Source organism: Motacilla alba, chromosome 1A (assembly GCF_015832195.1).
Source record: "Motacilla alba alba isolate MOTALB_02 chromosome 1A, Motacilla_alba_V1.0_pri, whole genome shotgun sequence".
Lineage (NCBI taxonomy): Eukaryota > Metazoa > Chordata > Aves > Passeriformes > Motacillidae > Motacilla > Motacilla alba.
In genome coordinates this window covers 52,766,504-52,790,462 of record NC_052031.1, presented here as the reverse complement: position 1 = coordinate 52,790,462, position 23,959 = coordinate 52,766,504, and the positions used below count along the sequence as shown (strand labels likewise).

Here is a 23,959-nt window from a genome sequence, read left to right as displayed (position 1 = left end):
AGCACACCAGCTGCAATTCATGTTACTTTTCTTTCCAACTAAAAGGAGGGTGCCTCCTGCCCCATGCATGTGCAATCCATCATTTGCATGCCTCCAGTCTTCTGCTTGCTTTCTCACAGATACCTGCTTATGTGTCTGCCCTAGCCACTTTCTCATGGTGCTTGTGTCAATTAAAGGCTTTTGAAGGAATTGGTGGAGTTGCTTACCTAGGCAGCCTTTTGATGTTCCTCTCCCAGTTCCTGCATCTGTTAGCATCGTGTTCCCCAAGCACAGACACAGGGTTGATTCCAGAAGTCATCTGTCAGCTTACTCCCTATCCTGTCCTTCACCTATATGTATAGCTTCCTCAGGGGTGTTAATATATGTAAAATAAAGTTAACATTTCCTGTTCTGGTAATAAAGATGAGGAAGTGGGAAAGAGAAGCCAGTACAGAAACAAGATCCTTCTCTGTTTCTTCCATGGGATTTGCCCAGAAGATGAAGATAGAAACAGGAATGGAGCTGGGAAGGAAGGTTGACAGAAGCATGGGTTCATGCTGAGAGGAGGAGGCTGCTGGCTCAGGCAAGAAAATATGGAACCACTCGCAGACTGCAGGCCACTGATAAAAATAATGAAGTGTCACTGTGTGTTTGGCTGTTGCCAGCAATCTTACACCCTTCACAGATATACATTTGATCCAGAGGGATCCCCTGAGTCACTGAACTCAGATCCCTGGTATTGCAAAGAGCCATCTTATGTAATTCCTTTTACAAGCAATTCCCATCCGTTCCTAAAACTAATGCAGGCTGGTGTCCCTGGGAATCTATGGGAAAACTTCAGTACAACTTCAGCCTAAAGTTGCATTTAAGTAGAAATCACTAAATGAATATATAACAGATTTTTCATGGGTTTTTGTTGTTGTTGTCGTTGGTTTGGGTTTTTTTGGTTTTGTTGCGGTTTTTTTTTTCCTGTGCCAGTAGTTTTGTTGAAAATGCTTTTCTTAGGGTTTTCCCCAAAATATTTGTTAGATTTCAGTATGGATGCTCGGAGTGTAGTACTAGCATAATGAGCTTTTTATGTTGAAAAAGGTGTGGTCACAGCCTACTGGCACAGGCAGCTGCAGAGTAAAAGACAGTCCTAGAAATGTGTTTTTCTGAAAGATCTCAAAATACCCAGATGGTAAGTTGATACAAACTGTCATACTTCCACTCTGCCTCTGTTTTGCTGAACCATCAAAAGAAACTCATTATCTGTTAGTCACCTAAATTGGTATGTTAGCTTTGCATGCAGTTGTTTAGCAGCCTGGAATGTGTCTTCTCTTCTCTTGATGATCTTGCTCTCCCTTCCTGCACCAACAAAAGTTTGTATTCTTTCTTGAATAAAGGTGGTATTCTTTTCACAATAGCAGCAGAATCCCTCTCCACTAAAAATGCATCATCTGATGCAGCATAGGGTTAATCTCCATATATTTTATGGCTTGTGGATGATCTGCATAGGCAAGAACTTGGAGTGAAAATCCCCAGTTGTATACTTTTTGCATCCTTGCTGAGACCTGCCCATTGCATTAAATCAAAAACTGTAGCTAGTGACTTGTAGTGCTTCCATCTGAAAACTGCCAGCCTGCAGCACAGGAGATGCTCTGTGCTTTCAGAAAAATAAAGTACTTTAATAAGTGTCCTATGCGATATCCAGAAGCATGAGATTCTCTTTAAATAGGTAAGCAAAACCCAAACAAGAAACAGTAATGGAGCTATGAAGTACACTAGGGTGACCTTACACTGGAGGGGGCATTAGATAAGCCGCAAGGCAACAGCATTGACATATTCTACAAGAATATGGGGACAGGAACTAACCTGGAGAGGCAGGGAGTAAACACATTGCAGCAAGTACCTCTGGTCTAACAAAAGTGCTGCTGCTGATCCTGCCCATGCATCATGCTCCACAGAGAACATACACCTTTGCATCTTGTCACAGAACAGCCCAAGCCTCCAGACATCCAGGCGGTGCTAAATCCCGTCCTTCTCATTGCTCCCAGAAGGAGCATATCCCTATCTTCACAAATCCTGTATTTTCACTTTGCTCATCTCTGAAATACCAGCAACATGAAAGCATCTCTTAAGCTTTACACCGGTGAAGGTGAAATTTCTACAGGTGCGGGGTGCCGCGATGGATTCCCTGCGGCTGCCGCGGCAGGTGTTCCACATTTCCAGAAGCCAGGACCCTGCCTGCGGGCACCTCCCCGTGCCACGGAGCGATGGATGGAAAGTGCCCCCAGGCTTGTGCCGGCCCAGGCTTGGGCTCCTCAGCCCCGGGGCTGCCGATGGCTGTGAACACCCGCTGGAAGCCATGGGGGCACCGGATAACTCCCCGCGAACAGGCGGCGCCGGCGGCATCTCCTGGGTTTTAAAGATAACGAGGGTTTCAAAACCCCTTGAAGAACGAGCCCTGCTCTGAGACAAAAATGTCCCTGAGGTTTTTGGGGGGCTTCTGCTCCCGCACGGGGCCCGGGGCTCTGCTGAAAAGAGCAGGCAGGCCCCGAGGGGCCCTCACCCACGGCCTTCCATCGGGCTCCCCTCAGGCCTTGCATCATCCACGGTAAAGCCCTGGGGGGAAAAAAGTGGGGGAAAACCCATTAAAAGGTGGGGAAATGTCACCGTTTTGGCGATGACAATCAAAACCCACCCGCATGGCCCGCAGGGGCGTTTAGCGGCGGGGCTAAGCGTGTCCATCGCTGTGGGAGCGGGAGGCTCCCCGATACGGGTGGTGTGGGCGAGGTGGCCGGGCCAGAGCCCCGCGGGCGGCAGCCGGTGGCCGGGCAGCCCCGAGGACGGCGGGCCGGGGACGATGGGTCCTGCCGGGCAAGGCCGGGGCGGCAGCAGGAGCTGCAGGCCGCGCCGTCGTGGAGAGGCGGCGTCACAGAGCCGGCCATGCCCCCCCCGTCGGGGCCCCGGTGCGGTGCCGTCTGGAGCAGAGCCAGTCCGGCGGCACCGGGTGCTGCGGGGAACGGAGATATGGAAGTTCCCCGTCGGGATTGCCATGGCCGTCGGGAAGGAGCAGAACCCTTGCGTTGGTTTGGAGTTGTTTTTTGGTGGGGTAGAGGGCAGAGGGAGGAGAAGCATCAGCCACAAAGGCCTTGCTCCCGCCTCGCCGGACACATCCCCGCGGCGGGCAGAGCCGGCCACCGCGAGGGCTTCTCCGCCGGCTGCATACTCGATTTTGCACTGTGTCTCTCCGGTAGTATTTTTACTTCGTGCACACTGGAGGCTTCCCACGCCAGAACTCGGCCTGTGAGGGTGCGCAGCGGCCGCCCCAGTGCCCGCTCGGCCCGCAGGGGCCGCGGTGCCCCGCCGGCTCCCCCGCCGCCGGCCCGCCTGGGGATGCGAAGGCACCGCGGAGCTTCCTCTTCAGCAACCTCGCCGCTTGTTTTGCTGTGTGGAGTTGGTGGTTTTGTTGGGTCTTTTTTCCCGACGGGGAGAGGGAAGGGGGTAGTCTGGGTGTAGGGAGGGGAGAGGGGGAGAAGAGTGGAAAAACGTTGGCTCTGTCCATGGTCAAAGTAATTCAGCTCTAATCCCCCTTTCTCTTCCTCTCCTGGAGCTCTATTCATATTCTAATCACAGCTTTTCCTTCCCTAAACCAGCCACTTTTATCAGAGCCCTAGCTTTGCACTTTTACTTCCACTTCCAGCACATACAACCGCATGCAGAATAACCAACTTTGTCTAGCCTCTGTCCTGCCCCACTCTCCCCCCGCGATCCTCTAACCCGAAAAGGGATCCTCGCATCCTCGGACTAAAGCTGGGAGGCACCATCAGTTCGAAAATGCACCCGTTTAGTTCTTCAATTCCCTTGGCAATCGGGATCTCCCACCCCCCTGCTTTCCGCCCAGTCCCATGGAAAGCTCTCCGGGTCAGCCGCTCTCCGCTGCCAGACAAGCCGGTGGCGAGCGGCCCCCACCCCGCCTTGCTCTCTCTCCTTGAGGCCCGGGGAGACGCATGGGAGTCCCTGCCGCAGGTCTGCAGTGCCAGCATCGCTTGCAGAGATGCTGGCAACTTCTCTATATCCTCACACCCCCCTTTCCCACACACATCGCTCTTTTTGGTTTTTTTTTTCCCTTTTTTTTTCCCCCTCCAATAAACTAAGTTTACAAGATATTTGGGAAGCTGTGCGGCTTCCAATGCCATGTGCCCGCGAAGGATCCTAACCCAGAGCCCACCGGGAGGAGGAGAAAGAGGAGGAGGGGAGCTCGGCCGCGCTGCACGCACACCCGGCAGCCCCAAAGAGCACAACCCCAAACCTACTGCCCGTTTGAAGATCTAAGCCAAATTTGATCTCGGTCTGTAATGAGCCAAGGACCTTGGGTGGGGGTTGGGGGAGGGAACGGAGGAGTGGAAAGACCGCTGGAACTTTAAATAAGAAAAACGTTTCCAATGCTCTAATAGAAGAGGGAAGTCGAAGTGTTGGGATTGCGTAGATCTAAGGCCCCCCTTTTTGGAGGAAAGCTTTTCTTATTCAAAACAGCATCACAATGGGCTTCACATTGAGCCTTGCCACATCCCCATCTGAGTAGCAGCCATTCATCAGGCTGGCTGGCCTATCAATGACATTTCTCCCATCAGGGCTTCTATAAAATGATGCTTTTTCCCATGAAACATCCGCAAACATTTTGACGGGTCTGGCTTTGCCCCGCTGGATTACGGTGTCCCTCTCTCCCTCTCTACACCCCTCCTCCCCAACTATCTGCCTCTGTCCTCTCTCCCCACCCCCTCGCCGCCACCCTGCTCCCTCTCCCCCGCGCATCTCTGAGATAGGGGCTCTGCACACCCCGGGACCTTGGGGCTCCCGTCCGTCCATGGGAAGAGCATGCATTGCGGGTTGCTGGAAGAACCCGATATGGACTCCACAGGTAAGTCCCCCCCCGCAGGCAGCGGGCTCCTTTCGCCCGTCAGGGAGGACTTTTCAACTTGACCGCGGCGGCGGGGGCGGCGGCGGGGGGAGCCGCCTGCCGCACCGGCCTCGCAGGCAAATGAGCCCGGGCGTGTGCGGGGGAGTGGGGTGCGGGGACCACGGAGGGGGAGCTCTCGCTCCCGGGCTGAAGGAGCCCTGTGGTTCCACTTGCAGATAGGATGGAGCAGAGGGTGGGTTTTTGGTTTTTTTTTTTTTTCGCCCTTCATCATAGGCTGTCGGCCAGCAAACTAATTGCCTCTCCGCTTCTAGTTTTAGGCGCTCACTTAGGTTAGTGCAGCAACGAGGCGAGAAAACAGTTGGGGCGAGAAAAATGGGTTTACTAGGGAAGATGGTTGGTGGGTTAGGGCAAACCCAGCACCGAGGTCATCATGTCCCGCGGGCCAAGTCGGGGCTGATTCGGAGGGAAGGAAGTCTGGTAGGGCTGTGTCTCTCTCTCCGCACCTCCATAAGATGCTCTGGCCGGTCCTGTAACTGGGCGGGAGAACGGCGGCCGAAGTACCACCAGCGGGCGCCGCCAGCGGGAAGAAGCCCCGGCGGGAGGGGCAGGAACGGCCGCAGAGGCGAGGCCGCCGAGGACCGCAGCCCGCGCTTCGCCCCCCGACGGCCGCCTCTGCCGCCCGGCCCGGCCCGAGGGCGGCGGCGGGGGACGTGAGCCCAGGCCCCAGGCCTAGGTCTTCCCGCTGTCAGCCGGCAGCCTCCCGAAACGATGGCCCCTGCTCTCCCGCTCCCTCTCGCCCCTCTGCCCGCGCTCCCGCGGTTTCCACCCGCCGCAGCCCCTGCGCTCTGAGCGGAGCGCAGCCCCCGGGCTTCCGCGTGCCGAGGAGGGCGGGCGGCCGCCACAGTCAACAATGAAAATTTCATTTATTTTATTAGCACAGGAGAACACCCCTTCCCTCTTCCCTCCCTCCCTGCCTGCCCGCCCAGGCATTCCCCAGGCGGACAGCCCGCAGGTTAGGTAGGGCTCAGGCCGGGGATGGCCCTCTTGCTGCCCGTTCCTGATCTATCCCGTCTCCTCCGGCAGCCGCTGCGCCGGCTGTGACCGCCGTGCCCGGCGGCGAGGTGGCCGCGGAGCTGAGCTGCTCCAACCCCGCAGAAGGATCGGGTCCCCTCCGCGCCTCCCCGACGGCCTCGGCGGGCCGCGTTCCACCGCTCCCTCGGGGCCTCGCCGCTTCGTCCCGGCTCCTCCGGGGTTGCCGGCGCTGTGCCGGTGAAGATGGTGCGGGTGGAGACGGGGCAAGAGATGACAGGGAGAGGCCGTCCCGCTTCGGAACCGCTTCGCCCCGTGCCGCCACAAACCTGCGAAGGTCTTTCTCACCCCTAGTTCCCAAGGCGGCCGGTGGGCGCTTTGAAAAATTTAAATATCGAATAAAAACTAGGGTAAAAATAGAGAAGGGGAGGGTGTTGCTTGACCCGGCTCGGCTGTTCCTGCAGCAGTACCGGCGCGGGTGCTCGATGCCCCGGGTAGGCTCGGCCCCTCTCTGGCCACCGGCGACACCAGCCGGGTTTGGGCCACATTTACTGCGGGGTCCCCGGGACAAAACCCAGGCGAGCTGTTCCGGGGAGAAAGTGTTCGGCGGGGAAGGAATCGTTGAATCCAGATCAGAGCGTGTGCAGGACCTAAGAGGGTGTTAGATAAAGTTCTCTTGCTGTCCCGCGGCACTGCCGAGGCGGGGTTTAGGGGACTGCCGGCAATATCTCGTTGTCGAGAGGAACGGGTATTTAGGAAAAGAAAAAAACTCAACCTAACAAAAAAAGCTCCGCAGTTTCTGTCCCTCCTTTAAGAATTGTCCGTTCTCGGTCTTAGCCTCCCTACTATTCTCAGTAAGGTTGTAATAAGTGGCAGCATGATTGATTAAGATAATATTAATCAGAAAACACTTTAGTCTTGCTAAGCAGATGGCAAGAAAAGTGGAGCTTTGCAGTTGTCTCATTCAGACACCTTAACTTCCCTTTCACCGGACTTAATCCAATTAGCTTTTCTCCTGAGTTTCAGTTGTTATGTAAAGATCCTTTTGCATTGTGGAGAAATATGGCTTCATTGAAAAAAATCAGTCATGTTCTAATTCATCTTCAAAAGATTTTCCCTAAACCATCGAGATTAAATAAATATAAATATAAATATAAATATAAATATAAATATAAATATAAATATAAATATAAATATAAATATAAATATAAATATAAATATGTATGTATATATAAAAATCACCCGCGATTCTAATTTTAAGGTAGGGGAGCGGTTTGGTTCCTTCACTTTCCCCCAACAGTGCCGTGTGCTTCCATCGAGTTTAGTTCCCGTTCCTCTAACCTGTAGAGTGACCCCTGGGGGCTGTCACCAAGGCCAAAAGGCTTTCTGGCCGCCTGGGCTCCCGGAGAGCCCCCAACTCCAGGTGTCCGGCGGGACGGCGGCAGCGCACCCGCAGCAGCGCCCGGCCCCGACGGCCCGGCCCAGGCGCGCCGGGGCTTGGCGAGGAGCTTCTCGGGGCTCTCCCGCGGCCGCGGAGTGGGGCACCCACACAGTAAGGCCACACGCCCTTCTCGCTGGATATGTTATATGTTTCGCATGGTTTTCCCGCCGCCTTTAACCCCGTCAGGCGGCCGCCCGTCCCCGGGTGTGGTTTCTCAAGCACGTAACTCCCCCGAGCCGGGCTAGGAGCCGTCGAGCCGCTGCCGGAGTCCCCCGCCCCTTCGCTGTGGGGCACTAAGGGGTCATTCCGTGGGGCTGTATCCGGCTTTTGGGGCTTGCCCTGCGCTCGGCCAGCCCTCACCTCGCAGCCCCGCCGGCACCCGACAGCTCCGTGCCCTCAAGCTGCCTTGGGACCGGGAGCAGCGGCACAGCGCGCCGTCTCACCCCGGAGGAGTCGGGGCTGGCAAGAGGGCGGTGGCGGGCTGGGTGCTCCGGGCCAGCGCCCGGGGCTCCTCGAGCGGCGGCTGGGCCGGGTGGGGGAAGCTTTGCGGGCGATCCCGAGCGCTCATAGCGGCTTTTCTCAGCCGCAGCCCCCCCTAGTGACATCGGCAAGGTGAGTGCGGGGCGCTGCCGGCGGGGCACAGCCCTCGGCCCGCTGCCCGGCCCCCGCACCGCCCCGCAGGAGCCGTCCCACGCCGGGGGATGCCATCCCCTCGGGAGCGGCTTGCGGGGACGCAGGGCGCCGTGGATTTCCCGAGGGGCTGCCAAACTCGCTGCCCCGCGGCACCCTCGGGGAAGCCCCCGCCGCGCCGCTCAGGGAGCAGGAACCCAAGGAAACAGAGGCGCGTTCTTGGAGCGCAGCTTTCCTGCACTGCTCAGTAAATAACCCTCCTTATTTCTGTGTTGGAGCCAGGCAAAACCTCCGCTGGTTTTCAGGCGCTAGATGGATGTGATCCTTGGGACTTGAAGCTGAGACTTAGGAGCTGATCCAAAGCCCATTAAAATGAGCAGAAAGCCTTTCAGTGCTGTCAAGGACGTCGGGATTAGGCCCTTAAAGCACTTTGTTTGAACCACGAAAAGTTGCTTCCACTGCCTGGGTTGAAAACTTTGTGGCAGTGGCCAGATTTCAGTCTATCTTCTTACCAACATAGACAGGTGTTCCAGCAGTGGTGGATGACCTTTGCTACGAGCTTGCCATTTAAAAAGGATCTAGCATATTAAGCACTGATTGAAGAGAATGAATGGTTTTCATGCCCTGGTTCAATTAATGAAATCACCAGTATTGATAGTAAATACTTCAATGCTAGTTGGGAATGGAGCTGTGACATTTCAGAATGTATGTATGATGCTAAAGTGTGTGATCCTAGGTCCTGATTTGTTTAATCCAAACAAATGGTTGATTTTGCTTCCGAAAACTGTTTGCTTTGCTTATTGCAACACAGTAAAGAGGAAACTTGCTATTGGCTTTTTTCCCTTACTTTCGTGAAGTACTTTTCATACTTTTTTATTCCAATAAGGAAAAAAAGTTCTTTATTGTTTTAGAATTTGTGTTTATAAAGGCTCTAACCTGCTGAGCAGTTAGGATGAGCCAACAATTCTTTTGAATCCTAATTTTGATACGTTATAGAGATGCAGAAGAAATACCACTGGTCTGTCATATAGTTGAACCTGAATATTTGTCCTGTGTGATTTTGTATCTTGTAAGATTTTGCAAATGAAAGAAATGGAGCAGGGAAACAAAAAACAACAATAAAAAAGTGTTTTCTTTTCTGTGAGCTGCAGAGTTTATGTGGGCAATGTTTGTGTGTCAGGGCCCAATTCCTGGCATCTCCCTCTGCCTTCAGCAGCGACAGCAGAACAAGGATCTAAACCCAGGTCCGGTCACTGGATCAGATCTTCATTCCTGAGGGGGTTTTAATAACTTTGTAAAATCTGTCGGGATTTTTTAGAGGTTTTGAAATGTAATGAAAATTACCTTGGCCTAAGAAGTTCATCTTTTAAGTCTGACTCAGAAAAAAGAATGATTTTATGATTTATTTGTCTGCTAATGAATTAATTCTAAAATTCTTAGGGAGAGACAATGGTGGTATTTTTCACTGCTCTGTAATATTTACCTGCAGTAAAGATCTTTGAAAGGATGGAAAGAAAAAAGAACTAAAAAAAGGTTTTGCATAAAAATAGCCATGGAACTGTAGGAAAGTTTCATTTGTTTAAGTTGCAGTTTACGGTTTACAGTCGTCAAGATTTTGAGTGCAATATTTGTTACAAAAGAGACTCTGGATTCTGACAGATAAAACTTTTGGGTGCAGACTGTAAAGAAAGCTGTAGCCTCAACTGGTCTATTTCAGGTGCACCTTTACTATAGTGAACATATATTGAGCAAAGATCTCAAATGCAGAAGGACCATTTTGTGCTAAGATACTTTTGCTAAGATGCTGCTACAGCTGTCTCACAGAAAATCATCAGAAGAGTATCCTTCTTCCATCAGGGTTGTTGGTTTGCTTGCCTTAAGAAAATAAGGCTGATTTTCAGCTGGCAATGCAGTGAGTGTGCAGGCAAGGAAGAAGGTTAGCGTAGCTGTAAAATCTGCAGTGTTTCTGAATGTAAACAACTTTCCATTTTGCTAGCTTAATTTTCAGCTGGTTTGCAAGTTAGGACAGTCATAAAGACGTGCATCCTCTGGAATACAATTTCCAAACATAGGATTTTGGCAGAGCAAACTAAAGATCAAACTGTGGGATCATAGAAATCTGCTTGGTGATGAAATGTTAGTACCTCTTCAGATCAAGACTTTTGAAGAGGTGGCCTTATATACAACTGGGGCTTGATTGTTCATAACAATGCCTTGAGAGCAGTGGTGGGCTGTCACGTAACTAATACAAAATATAAGGTCAGTCCTTTGGGGATACTTGATGTGACATTGGAGTCCAAATAATTAGCTCAAAATTCTGTGAGTGCTGAGGTTTGTGAATTTCCTGAGTTCATGCTCTTGTCTGTTTCCCTGCATCTGTGCTGGATTTTTATTTGTTTCATTGTGTGTGAAAATGAATACCTGGTACGATCCTACCCTGCTGGAGCCCAGCAGCCCGGCAGCTGAGGGGATTTGGTTGCTGACATACGGGTGAGGAAGATGGATAGCATAAAGGATATTCAATGGCTGAGCGATCCTATGGATAACAAGTGTAGGAAGGAAGAGTATGTGGTAATGATTAAGCCAGTGGAGGCCTGTGTGGATTTTTTAGGATATCTGGACAACTGGCACGTTTACTCACCTCTTTAAGATCCTGTAGAATTGTATATATGTGCCAGGGACTTTCTGAGAACTTTTAAAGCTAATACAATTTGCTGTTAGAGATGGGTCCTGATCCTGCAGTGGTTCTACAAGGGAAACACCTGTTGAGTCCATGTGTGTGCCTGAGAGAGGGCAGATGCCCAGGGTTAACATGTAATGATCCCTCCCCACAGCTGGGAATGTGTAATAACTTAATTGTAGCTATTTTACATGCATAACTAGCGGTACTGGCCTGTCTTCATTTACATTTATTTTTCTCTCAGGAGATTTGCAGCAAGAGTAGTTTATTAGCTATGAAATACTAGCCAGTGTTAAAAATGGTGCATAAAGTCAGCATCAGAGTCTTTCTTGCTTGCTGCAAGAGCTGTCTGCATATAAACACATGTTGGATTAAATGCTTTTGACCATTCTTCCCTTTATGATAAATTTGAAATCAGGAAAAAGTGAAGACAGTTAAACAGAGCCTCGGTTCTCACTGCACCCCAAAAGAGAAAGCTCATTTGCGGCTTAATTTGCTTTAAGTCTGAAATGTGAAACACGGGGCTCAGTGCTGTCTTGTTTCCTTCACTTCAGCTACAGTTAAGCACTTTGTTTTCTTTTCTTGGTAATTGATTTTTCTGAGATGGAAGTTGTTACAGGGACCAAGGAGTTGTTACAGGAACCAAGGAGCTGATTCAAAGCTGTGAATGGTGTTCACAATTAATTAGCAGCTTACGCTGAGCATTTTTGTGCAGGATACCAAATATTATCATAAGAGCAAACAATATATTTCAGATAGCCAGAATATTCTCTGAATGACTCATTCCCTGAAACTTACAGCCCTGGGAATTAGGGGCATTCATTTCAGAGTAGTAGGCTGGGGATAAATACTGGGATTTCACCTATTCTCTAGACTGGCTGTAGTCACAGTTTGATGCTGCGATCATCACTCTGACAGACTTCGTGCTGGAGCTTTGCACACTCATGAACCCCATGGCAGAGACTGAAACAATTAAAACCACAAAATCCTCTTCTCTAGGGGCTTTCATTTCCTTGCTGAGATCATATCTAGAAAAAACCTGATATTTGCCTGGAAGAAAGGACTCCAAGTTTCAAGTGTTAGAAATTACAGCTTTTTTTTTCTGTTTTTGTTTTAAATTAAAGAATACTGTAAGTAGAAATACTTGTTGTCATTCACCTTTTCTTTCCTCTCTTTTTAAACTTCCACTCCTTAGAATTATACTGTCAGACTCCTGTTTCTTCAGCTGGTTTGGCTACTTGGGGTAAGACTTACAGATGTTCATATTAAGGCAGGTAAAATTCATTAAATGAAAAATGTCTTATAAAGAAATATAAGTTTGCAAATGAGTTCTTTAGGTCAACAGAGAAAAAAAAAAGACAGGAGCTTTCTGTTCTTGTATAGGTCTGTAGGTTGAGATCTAGCTTGTGCTATACTTGTAAGGCAATAAAATACCAGAAATGCAGTGACAAAGGAAATTTAAAAGTAGTGAAAAAAGCAAAAAGTAGAGGTACCATTAAATACAATGTTAGAACCGTTAACACACTTTTTTTTTTTTTTTTTCTCCCTTCTAAAACCCTTTTAACTGCTAAACTATTTCAGCATTGTTTGAACTACCTCAGTTACAGCTGAGAAAGGGAAATAGGAGGGAGAGCCGTGTTCTTTAGTGGGGTCTCATGACTGGTCATCTAGTGCTGGGTGGAATCACCTGTGTTTCAGAGCTGGCTCCCCCATGGTGACAGCAATGTGGTGACACCACGCCTGATTCAAAAGACCCCACAGAACATAATTTTTACTACTAAGGACACTTCAGCACTCTATGACAAAGGTGCAATCTGCTGCAAAAAACCAGCAGCTGTTTTAGAGGCCAAACAGGAAAGGGTGTATGCTTTCCTAATACTCTAGGATCTTGCTGAAACACACCATTTGTTAAATAAAATTCATTGATGGTTGTAGAAAGCAGACAAAGCCTTACTCTTCAAAGGGGAAAAAATCCTCAACAACCTGACTTGTGTGGTTCCCACCCTCATCTGACATTCAGTTTAAACACGAGCCTGTGGCAGGATGTCATAATTAAGCAAATGAGTACTTAATGCCATTAGCTTCTAGGTACCCTACTCCTGGCTGTTGCTATCTCTGATGCTCAGAGGAAAGTAAAATCCTTCCTGTTCCTTTACTCCTTAAAAAGCTTAAGCAAAAGGGGAAACAAAAATTCTTGTCTGGTCCTTAAGGTGACAGTGGCCTGATAGACACCATAAAAAAAAATACGGAGCAGAGCAACACAAAAGTGGAGTCCTGGCCCCAGGTGCTGTGTGTCAGGGCAGACCTGTGCTGCACTGTGATGAGAGATACCCCCTCCTGCAGTGGATGTTCCTGGGTCCATAGGCTCGTGTGGTGGTGGAGGGACTCACCCACCCCTCAGCACAGCCCTTCAGCTCCAGCTGTCTGCCAGACCAGGCTAAGCAGCAGGATAGAGATTTGCTGGCTAATAAGCTTGGCACTCCAGGGCCACCAGGAAAGGAGCTGTGCCCAGTGCTGCTTGTGAGACAGAGGTCTCACTGGGGACAACATGATGAAAGAGCCAGAGCAGGAATTCTCAGCAGGACAGGTCTGAAACGTGCACCTTGTCTAAGTAAAAGGCTGCTTCTTTTGGACCTCTTGGGGTTAAGGGTAGAACGAGCTATGTTTTTATTATCAAGGGAAATTTGGCCCTATGAGAGGCATAGTGCAAATGACACAAACACTAAATGGTGTGTTGTGTTTGCACACCAGCCTCTGTCACATCTTGACCTCCTGGGTGTTCACTGTATGACACCAAAATGTCTTAACTCAGAGGAGGAGCGCTGAAGAGACTTCCAAGGTCCACGTCAGAACAAGGCAGCTGCCAGGTGGGATTCACTCCATGCCCTGTGCAGGCTGAAAGCAGGGACTGTTCCCTGCTCTATTCCTCTGTAAACTGTGCCTGTGCTTCCTTTTTCCCAAGCAGTGGCAGTAGCACATCCCGCTGGTTGGACTGCCTGGCTAGTGCAGGTTTTCCCGAGCTGGGACTCACATTCCTATCCTAAATGTAGAGTCATGGGGACAATACTGGTGCAGGGGCCCCTCTAATGCAAACATTTTTTGAAAATGAGTTGTGGTAGGGGCAGCAAATGGTCTCCATTGTAATGAGGTGGGGAGAAGTGGGGAGGACTGCATTTCCAGAGCAGTTTAATCACATGGATGGAGCAGCGTGTTCACCTCTCCTCCTTGCTGGGTCATTTCCACTTTGAGCTTTGCAAACAGACCATCTATTGAGCAGTTAGTATTCAGTGCTGAATATTCAATACTAGACTCTTGTTTTGGTGAGTCTTGGGCAAAAAAAGAAGGAGGAAAGAAGACTTCTCTTTTTTTCTCATGTTCCCTCCCTGAGTTTGCTTTGCATATTGTTCAGAGGAGACTGGAGTCTTCTCAGAAGAGCCAGGCTCCTAGTTTTAAAAGCACTGGTCTACTTTCATAGTACTTTGTAAAGGAAGGGAAGACAGTTTGGAAGGGATTAAATTCATACAAGGTTTACAAATCTGTAAGTCTAGGCACATCGGGACTTAGCAAAGACTTTTTGTCAACCAGATTTAGACTGTAAAGCTAGCATGAAATTAGTTCTGAGGGGTACCATTCTTTGTGGGGGGATGTTATGATGATTTAATCATGTCCTCTCTGCTAGTTTTGGTAGGCAGATATTCTCTGTGTTCATTCTGAGAGCAACAGCATTCATTTGTTTCTGTCTGGTGTGTCATATTTACCCACCAAATGGTTGTGAATGATGTGATGGCAGCATCCTTTGACAGTAATGAGCAACAGATAGATTTGGAGTCGTTATCCATAAAGGCAGGAAAAGGGGTCACCATTTGAGTCACTGTAGCCTCTCGATATTTTAGTTCATACTCTTTTTCAGTCAAATGCCTCTCTCTCTTTCCTACTGGTGTGATTATGTCCTAACACCTGAGTCATGTATTCTGTGCACACTTGGGTCTGTCTTCTCATGTTCTTTCAGTCTGCTCAACTGGATGCTGTTTCTAATGAGAAATATTTACTGTATCCTCATTCCTTTAGGAGCTGACCTCTTTTCTCCTGATTAAAAAAAATAAATTAGAAAGTCTCATAGTTACTTTCTTTTCTCCTATCCTTTGTTTCTGACCATGTCTTTTTCTTTCTCATTCATTCTTTTGTTTCCTTTCCCTTTTCTTCTCACCTCCTTTCCAACAACCAGCCTTGTCCCTCCTCTCTCTCTCCCCTGAGCCCCACAACCAGTGTTTTGTGTATCCCCCACCCATATCTCACATCTTTTCATTTTGTCATCTTTGTGGGGCTGTCTTACTGATGTACTACCATCTCTGTGCCAAATTGGCTTGTCTGCTGGATTCATCAGCTCCTGAGGCAGAGGGAAGCCTTTCATGGGTACTTGATGCAAATTCTGTTTCTTGAGCCACAGCTCTCCTGCTCAGCCAAATGATTCCAGCCCTGTGTAATAATGAAGCAGAGCTGAATTAAGGATTTGAGAACTCCATGTCTTCTCATGCACACTGGTGAGCTGAGAGACCATGGCAGCAGCTGGGAATGTCTAACCCCAAAGCTTGGGTGAAGAGACTGCTGCAAGGTATAAGAGATGGAAGAGGTACCTAGAATTTAAGGCCCCATGAGCTCACTTTTATGTATCACATTAATAGCATAAGAAGTTAATGGAATCTGGGGCAAAAAGGGACGTCAATTGACTCTGAGCTTTATTCTGGAGAAGAATAGGTAATGATCAAGAGACATGTGTGCATTTCCTTGGAAGGAAGCATTGCAGTTAAATTGGAGACATTGTAAGCCTTTCCACTGAGTCATGCAGCAGACCCTGATGGACTGAGGAGCCATAACAGATGCTGCTGGGGAAGCATGAGGGCACATTTTGCTGCCTGCAGGGTTGGTGCTTGGAAGGCACGTGATGTGTGTGGTGATCTTACTGATGAAAAGATTGGCTGCATGTTGCACAACCATGTAAGTGTAAGTTCACCACTGGGAGAGCTGAATTGGTCAGTTACTGGTGTCACTAAGGGAATGTGAGGAAATGTCACTGCACTGAAATCGGACCAAGTGAGATTTGCTTTGCTGCTAAATGAGGAATGGCCTTGATGAAGCAAGAACCAAGCAGCCATTACTGGTCTGGTGAAACTTACTCTTCAAAATGAAACAATAGATAGCATCAGTGTGTGACTGGGAGAGGGAAAGGGTTCTTCTAATTAACATGCATATTGAGTTGGAAATGCAATAGCAATATGCTATGTGATTCCAGAGAGAGGGGCAGATAGGGGTTCCTTATTTGATCCAGAGTAGAGGCTGCCCTAAACACCAGAATCATTACATAGAAGCATCTTGTATTATAGGGCTTCTGGGGGTGTTTTATCTGCATTTGGGATGTACCTTCTTAACAAGGAATATTGTTGACAGAATACTTAAATGAAAGAATCACATTCAGATGAACTTCTGCACAGTGTAAGAAGAATAGCACATCTTATAAATTCCAGCTTTTCTGCCCAAGTATTCTGGAGGAGTTAAAAATTATTAACTGTGGTGCTTTTTGTTATTAGCTTAAGTATGGCATGTCAATTTTTAATATACTTTATCAAATAGTTTAGCAGAAAATCAATACTGGGAGAGAAGATCTGGCAATAACAAAAGAGCTCTCTCACACTCGAGAGAGTTATTCTTTGCATTCTTATGATATCATGGTGAATCTTCACAAAGCTTTTCCAGAATCATAAGTCAAAAAAAAAAAAGAACAAAAACATTCCTGCCAACATCTACAAAGTGCCCTGGACCAATGTCCATTAACCCTGAAATAGATCCAATAGAATTGTATGCCAAAAAATGAGAACAAAAGGACTGCAACAGGAATGCCTGACATTTTCTCCTGTTGGAAGTGAAGTAAAAGTTAGATTAGCAGACAAAACACCAAGGTATCTGGCAGCTTGCCAGGGTAGCAGCTCTGCCATCTGCACCAAGGCCATGTGTCACTGTCATCCCTGAGGAGCAGGTCTCTTGGAAGAACAGAAGATGGCTGTGCAGGACCAAGGAGGACACTGACATGATTTCCTGTGGAGCTTGAAGATGCTCCTGGCAGCTAGCACGCACTGACTGAAGGGTGTGTGCCTTGCCAGCTGATGGCACCAAATGAGGCAGCAAGGAGCAGAACCAGGCTCTGTGTGGCAGGTCCTCCTTGATGGTTAGAGAGGAGCTGGTTTGTGGACTAGGAGTGTCTATGTGCTGAAGCAGTCACAGGGAACAGCAGCTGGACAGTGACACAAACTTTTGGTCTCACAAACTTTTCATTTGGCAGTGGAGATGAGGAGCATTTTGATTACATCACCTATGAAAACCTATATCTTAGAAAATTACTACGTGATTGGCTGTCCCTAGTAGCTTGTTCTGCTTGATTTTAGTAAATTTTGGTAAGTTCAATGCCCTCAACTGAAACCAGTGGTTGCCAAGCCCTGTCATGTCAGAGACACATTTTTTCATAACAATGTGATGAGGCTAAGCAAGATCTTGTTTAGGTCTTGCTTTTGCAGTACACTGAGGCTTTGTAGATAAAGTGATTTTTGTTTGTTTTTTTTTCAAGTAGTGTGTTGCTTAAAATGTGCTGCTGTAACCAACCTGCACAGCACTCCAGCAGCATTACACTTCTCAGGTGGCAGATGTGCCTATAACCAGCGGTGCTGTGCTGCAAGGTGTGAGAGAGATACAGAATATGAATCCTGCTTCTACTTAGACCAGATGTTGGATACAGCAGGTAGTAGAATAGGTGTTTAGTAGTTTGAGGGTCAGACTTCAGGTTTATCTCCTAATCATTACTCCTCAGAGAAAGGGATCATGTCTTTTGCCTTTAAGGGACTGTTTTAAACTAGTGATTTGTCTTATAAGCTATGGCAAATTGCTCCAAGACATTGAAGTGTTACAAGGTGAAGTCTTCACTTGCATTTGTCAAAATATTACATGCACTGGGTCATTTTTCCTTACTTTCATTCAGATAGCATTTAGAAATTAGATTTGCAGCACACTAAGGGATGGCTGAAACAGGCAGGCTGCTCAGACATTATGAATTTTACAGCTGTAGAGGTTAGAAGTTTTCTGTCTACAGCAGTGATGCAACATGGAGAGCATGAAAGAGTTTTTGGGGTGCTGGCATGTCTCAGGCCATGTTCAGCAAGATCAGCTCTGCAGAGAAAAGCTCAATGGCTCTTGCAAACCTCAGCACTTACTCTGAAACAGACAACAGAAGAAGCTGTCAGGGCAGTGATGGTTTCCTTAGTAAGAAAAGATATAAAATATCATCCCATCAACTCCCCTGTTGGTACCATGGGCTATCAAAATGGAAATGGGAGGTTCCATGACCTTCAGTCAGCCTCTTGAGCTTTTGAGTTACTGTGTTTACCTGCTAAATCTGCTGTTAGCAGCCACCTTCTCTTGTGGTTACAGATCAGATGAACAGCTAGACAGTTTTGCTGGCCAGCTTGGTACTGAGACACTTGGCAAAGAGATGCTGCAGGAAGAGATGAGTAACTCTTCTCTCTGAGAACATCAAACAAATAACTCAGAGGGGTGCTAAGACTCAGTATGCATGAGAGGAGTTCCTCTTCTGTCACTGGAACTGTAAAATTGAGTCTGTCCTCTCTGCTAAATATTCATTTTTCCAGCAGGTCCTCTTATAAATGCACTAAAATTTCCTAGTTCCTTTATATTTGCATTATCTACTTTTAGATACCTTCTCTCACAGTTACTTACAACTTTTTTTGTTTTGTTTTGTTTTTTTTTTTTTTAGTTTCCCTTGAGAAACTGGGGCAAAATATTACAAGAGCAATCATGAATAAAGATAAGGAGCTGGGCTGTTGCAACTGTGCCATCCAAGTTAGTATGTAGCTCAAGTAGAGGTTTGGGTCCTAGAAAATCTTATATTCTTATTCCAGTGATAACTCTGTTTCAGTGACAGGCAAACTCATGTGGAAGAAGAACTGGTCCGTGTTCAGCTCCCTAAGTAAATTGTCGTGCTTTTTGGTGATTTTAAAATTTGGAGCATGAGAGCCAATCTAGAGGTGAAAGCACATAAGAGGGCTTTTCGTGCAAGTGCTATGGCTTTGGTGAAATAAATGGTTGTGCAAATTTTGTCATTATCAAAGCCTTGGCTGTCTCTCTAGGACATAGTGATTCTTATCTCATACACTTTCAAAAAACGAATGATTCCCAATTATGCCAGTGCTGTGACCACACGTGTTTCGGAGGATATGGCATAATTGTGGAAAACCAGTACTGTATATACTGCTGTAGGGAATGAGGTGAGCAAAATGCAGCTCAGATTAGGTGGCCACAGAGCTTTGTACTGCCCATAAACTCTCCTTATCTCCTTTCAGGGCACACACACATGCCCACAGGGCTGTAGCCAGCAGCTCTGGGTACTCTCAGATCCAAGCTGTGTGGCACAGCCCCCCCAGTGCCTGTGGCCACAGCACCTCACAAAGGCCAGAAGAGGCTGTGATTACAGGTGGTGCTGGTACTGCAGCTACTCCTGACCCTCCTGGCAGGACACTGGGAGCAGAAGCCACTGTGGCTGTGATCAGGCCTATCTCCTCTGCAGAGAGGAGCCTGAGTGGCTCTTGCCCTGCTCTTGCTACGGCATTCCCATGTGGGAGTAACGAGTGCTCTGGGCTGCAAATATAGGTAGCTAATAACCATTACACAAACAGGGAGTAATTATCTCATTAAATGTACTGGCAGTACACAGGCTCATCTGCTGCATCGCCTCAACTCGGGCTCTGGAGGAGAAGCCTTTCAAAGATGTGTTCCAGAAGCAAGCTTTTACTTCTGAAGGAGATAACATGTCAAAATAATTTGTCAAAGATAAATTTCAAGAACATTTCTGCTTCATATTTCTGATAGTTCATGAAAGTTCCTGTCCCTAAACAGCTCTTGTATGTTTCTGTCTCGGAGCTCCCAAGCCTGCCTCCCCAGCTTAATCTTTGAATCACCATAGAAATGAAAATATGCTGCTTGTTTAAAAGAAGTGGCTTGGTAGGGATAGGGTGAAGCTACACACCTTTTGCTCTGCCCACTTTTGAAAACAAGTTCAGTTTAAACTTCTGTTGGTAAAAGTGTGGCACATGGAATGGAAATGAAATACTCTGGTGCTTGAGTCTCGGGGGTATGTGTCAGCTTTAGAAAGATTGGGATCAAAAAGAGAAGAGGCAAAATTAGACAGAAATAGTTCCATAGTTATTTTAAATTCATCTTTCAGCATTTAATTTTGAAAGATTTCTAAGTTTTTTGGTGGTGTAATAGTAACTTATCCTGTCAGAAAATTTACACTGGGAAAATTATTGTAATTTGAATAATGAGGTCCTTTCCCTCATATAGGAATCCCACAGCAGATACGGCAATTATGCCGTATTTGTATTTAGTGGTATGCAAAATTGTATAACAAAAATCTTAAGGCTGAGGAACACAGTTGTGTGTTTCACCACAGTTCACTCTTGACCTGTGCAAAATTAAATAGTTGCTATGATATTTGAAGATGGATCCTCAAAATGCCATTACAATCATTATTTTATTTCTTTGCTAGTAAGATTATGATGGTTTCCATACTGTGTCACAGTTATGAGTAAGTGACTATACTATATTTTACTACTAGCTATTCCTAATCTGGTTTTTTGCTTTTTCACTAGTGCTGATCTTGGTTTCAGTACAATTGAGGGTACAGTGTGCTGGGACTCCTGATGGGAAGGAGTCCTAGAGGGGGACAGGAAATGCCTTAAGGCTTGATGCACTAAAAACACAGTGAGTAAAAATACAGTCTGTATGAGGATCTAGTTTCTTTTGTTCTCACAAGCACTTCCCATTGGAAATTTGGGGTTTCCCATTTGTGTTAATGATTCATCATTGTTATCAGGTCTGATATGCACTTCTGCTTAGTTGCTGCCTGAACTCTACATCTCTACAACTACATCTCTACTCTACAACTCTACAAAATGTGAGTTTTCCTGCTGTGAAATCCTGCCTGTGAAAACTAAGGTTCAAGTGCAATAATTAAGCTTTAATCACAAAAAAAAATTCCATCCTACATGACTCAATGCATATTTAGAACAGTGGTGTGATGTGGTTGGTGCCAGCCTTGGGATGGAACCACAGCCTGGAGACACCTGAGGTTCCCTACGGGCCTTTTCTTGCTGGGACAGGCACACCCACATGTCATGAGGACAGGCACATTCAACATGTAGAGGGAACCCAGTGTGTTCCTTAGGCCTGGAACAAGATCTAATGTTAACTCTAAAAGACCTTCTAAAAGTCAAGCCTAATTTTTACTTTTGATTTTGTTTGCTCTGCCTCTTTCTCCTTTTGTTTTATTTTGGGCAGGCGTTACTGGGCCTGGGATCTATGGGCTGATGGGAATATTTAAAATTTTATCAAAACTGTGGTTGTGTTTTCTTTTAATACCTGAAGACACTGTTATTAATATTGGGAGTTAAAAGCCTTGTAAAAATGTTTTTCTTTATACAGACAGTAGAAAAATAGCTACTTATTAAATGAAGTTACGTATTAGAATATTTATTTATTTATACTTGCATAATTTGGTTTATGAGATAATAAGCTTTTAAATAGTTAGTTGGTTTTGTCACATTTTGTCATCTGCCAAATAATTTGACAAATTTGCCATAAACTCCCTAACATTTTTTCTCATAAGTGTTCGTTTTCTTCATTCTTTGCTGCCAGACAGGTCGTGTATCTTTTCAGGCCTGAAGAATTTCTATCAGCTATTTAAATGCAAAGCCACAAAGAGAAAGCCAGACTCAGGCTGCAGCAGGCTGAACTGGGGTGATTCAGGACCAAAGGAGCTGCAGCACATAATTAAACTGTAACTGCACCGTGCTCCAGGCTTTATACATGGCAGTGTAAACTGGATGCTTTTCCCGTCAAAAAGGGGAATGTGCGCAGCTATCACAGACACTGCGTGAACAAGGATGATGAAAATGGTTATGGAGTGACGCTTAAAAAGTTGGGGTTTTTTTCCTACTACTTAGGCAGGGAATTTGACTAAAGATGGCTGCTGGCAGTTCCCTGCTGGCGAGGGAAGAGGATGCATCCCAGCTTCCCAGCTCTCAGTGCCGGCAGGAAAAGAAAGGGTAGAGCTGGGCATTGGTCTCCCCTTGGCGCTAATGGCAGCTGCCTTTGCTTTTACTCCCTGCAGCTGGGCTTGGAGCCAAGGGAATTATATACAGCCATGGCTGTGTGCTGAAAGGAGGAGGAGGAGGAGGTAGGATCTTGCCCAAGGCTTTTTGCACCTCTCTCTGATGTTGCCCTCAGCAGCAAGTTTTTCTTCACCTGTGAGACAGCTCACAGTACTAAAATGGTACTGGGAAGATGCTGTGAGCTCATTTTTAGGGCAGCAAAAGAAATCTGGCACGAAGCAGCCATATCCTTGTGTTGGCCCTCAGACAAGGAGGTGATACATCCCCACCCCATGCAGCTGAGCAGCACAAGCAGGGAAAGCCTCCAAGTTGGAGTTGTCGCCAGCTTGTGGGTTTGTAACTGAGCAGGGACTGATTTCACAGCACAAGCCCTGCTGGCAGGTTTTATGTCGTGGTGTCAGCAGCCTTACAGTGATTTTTAAACAAGGCTGTGTTGAATTTGATGGGAGAAGAAATATCCTTTAAAAATCTATTGCCAACAAGTGGGTTTTTTGATGGTTTTCAGAGAAGTACCTTAAGGGAGAAGGCTGTGAGGCTTCTTAGGCACAAGTGTGATGGTGAATGAGGAAGATGCACACAGGGACATGCTTATATTGGTGAAGGCAGCACTGCAGCAAGTTCCTGCTGTGAATAAGTGGGGAGGGGAATAGCCTGGAGCTGCCACAACACTGCCTGAAAAACACAAGCCGCAAAGCAAAAGTACCTGGAGTCCCCTGGCAGGGCCTGGAAATCAGCTCTGAAGGGTTCTCAGCACACCCTTTCTGAGGTTCTGCACAGGTGCTGTTGCCCTTGTGTTTACATGGCAGTGGAGGGGATGTGTACATAAGGAATATGCACAAGTGTATACAACTGCCTGGGTTTAAAAAGCATTTTTTCCTGCAGGATGTATTTAGCCATGACCATTTATTTGCTTATCGGCATCTAGTGCTGAAATTAGGTCATACCAACTTTTATCTTCTATAAATCAGATGGGCAGCTTTCCCAAGATGCTGGGTTTCTGTTTTCCCTTCAAGCCTGCTGCTGTGATGGGCTTTTGCTGGCTGGTAGACTACTGCCTGTGCTGTGCAGGTAGCTTGGTGGCTGGTGGGGGGGCTTATGGAAAGGAATCTGGAGCCATTTCCATGTCTTTGAAGGTGTTTCTGGCTCTGGAAGTTTGCTGTCAGCGATGCCTGTTTCCCCTTGGTTCTTATGCATCTCTTCACTCAGTGGGGTTGTTTCCTGTCATAACTTGCAGGCTTGCCTTGCAGGCTTCCATCTATCCCTTCTTTTTCTTGCTTTGACCACAGGGAGCTCTCTGAGCATAAACTCATTTCTGCCCACGTTCACTCCCTTAAAAAATAATCTTATGAGGGAGGTCAGTTTATTGCGGCAATACTTAGGGATTTAGGCAAACAGAAGAACTCATATTTCATACTTTGTCCAAGGAAACACATAAGAAGGTGTGACTTTTGCCCTGAAGACCTGTAATAGTATAGTCTGCTGAGCCTGGTGCATCCTCTAAAGTCATCAGGAGACATAAGTTATAGCTTCCAGGAAGAGCAGTGGATTCAAATCAATGCAGTGCTGTAGGTAACTCATCTGACTGGTGGGAATGTATTGAAAAAGAGGGAGGAACAGGAATGGATGCATTTGCACTGGGGGTGACAAAGGTTTGAGCCACTCGGCGGCTGCTGACTTGCTACACTGGACTTGTACCAGTGAGGAAAAGATCTCAGTAGTGCCTGGGACTCCACCAGTGTGAATGATGTTGTAGGACTGGGCTTCACAGAGCACCATTTGATCCTCAATTTAACCAAAATTCCCATGAATGATTGATTTTATACCCAGTAAGATTTCTTCCAAAACTAGCGGGAATACTCAAGGATATAAGCCTTTGCCAGACTAAGACTTGAAAACTACTGTGATTTCCGTGTTTCATTTGATTTTTATTTTTTAACATATCATGTGATGAGGGACAGAACATCCCGAGGACCATTGTTTTGTACGCAGAAGTGTTTCAGCCTCTGTAGTTTAAAAGCAAAAAAAAAAAAAAAAAAAAAAAAAAAGCAACAAAAGCAACCAAAAAA

The 23,959-nt window shown here is 47.0% G+C and overlaps 1 protein-coding gene across 3 annotated transcripts in view; it reads left to right on the top strand.

The window, feature by feature from the left end:
• Positions 1 to 4,205: 4,205 nt before the first annotated feature.
• The window catches only part of RFX4 (regulatory factor X4), an 88,059-nt gene continuing 68,305 nt past the window's right edge, over positions 4,206 to 23,959 (top strand). For 2 of the 3 annotated variants that reach the window (XM_038155637.1, XM_038155636.1), the window contains exon 1: positions 4,438 to 4,882. In XM_038155637.1, the coding sequence (XP_038011565.1) occupies positions 4,840 to 4,882 (43 nt within the window). In that variant the 5' untranslated portion in view covers positions 4,438 to 4,839. Of the gene's footprint in view, positions 4,313 to 4,437; positions 4,883 to 23,959 lie in introns of those variants that run through there. The other variant, XM_038155638.1, reaches the window with a different exon arrangement.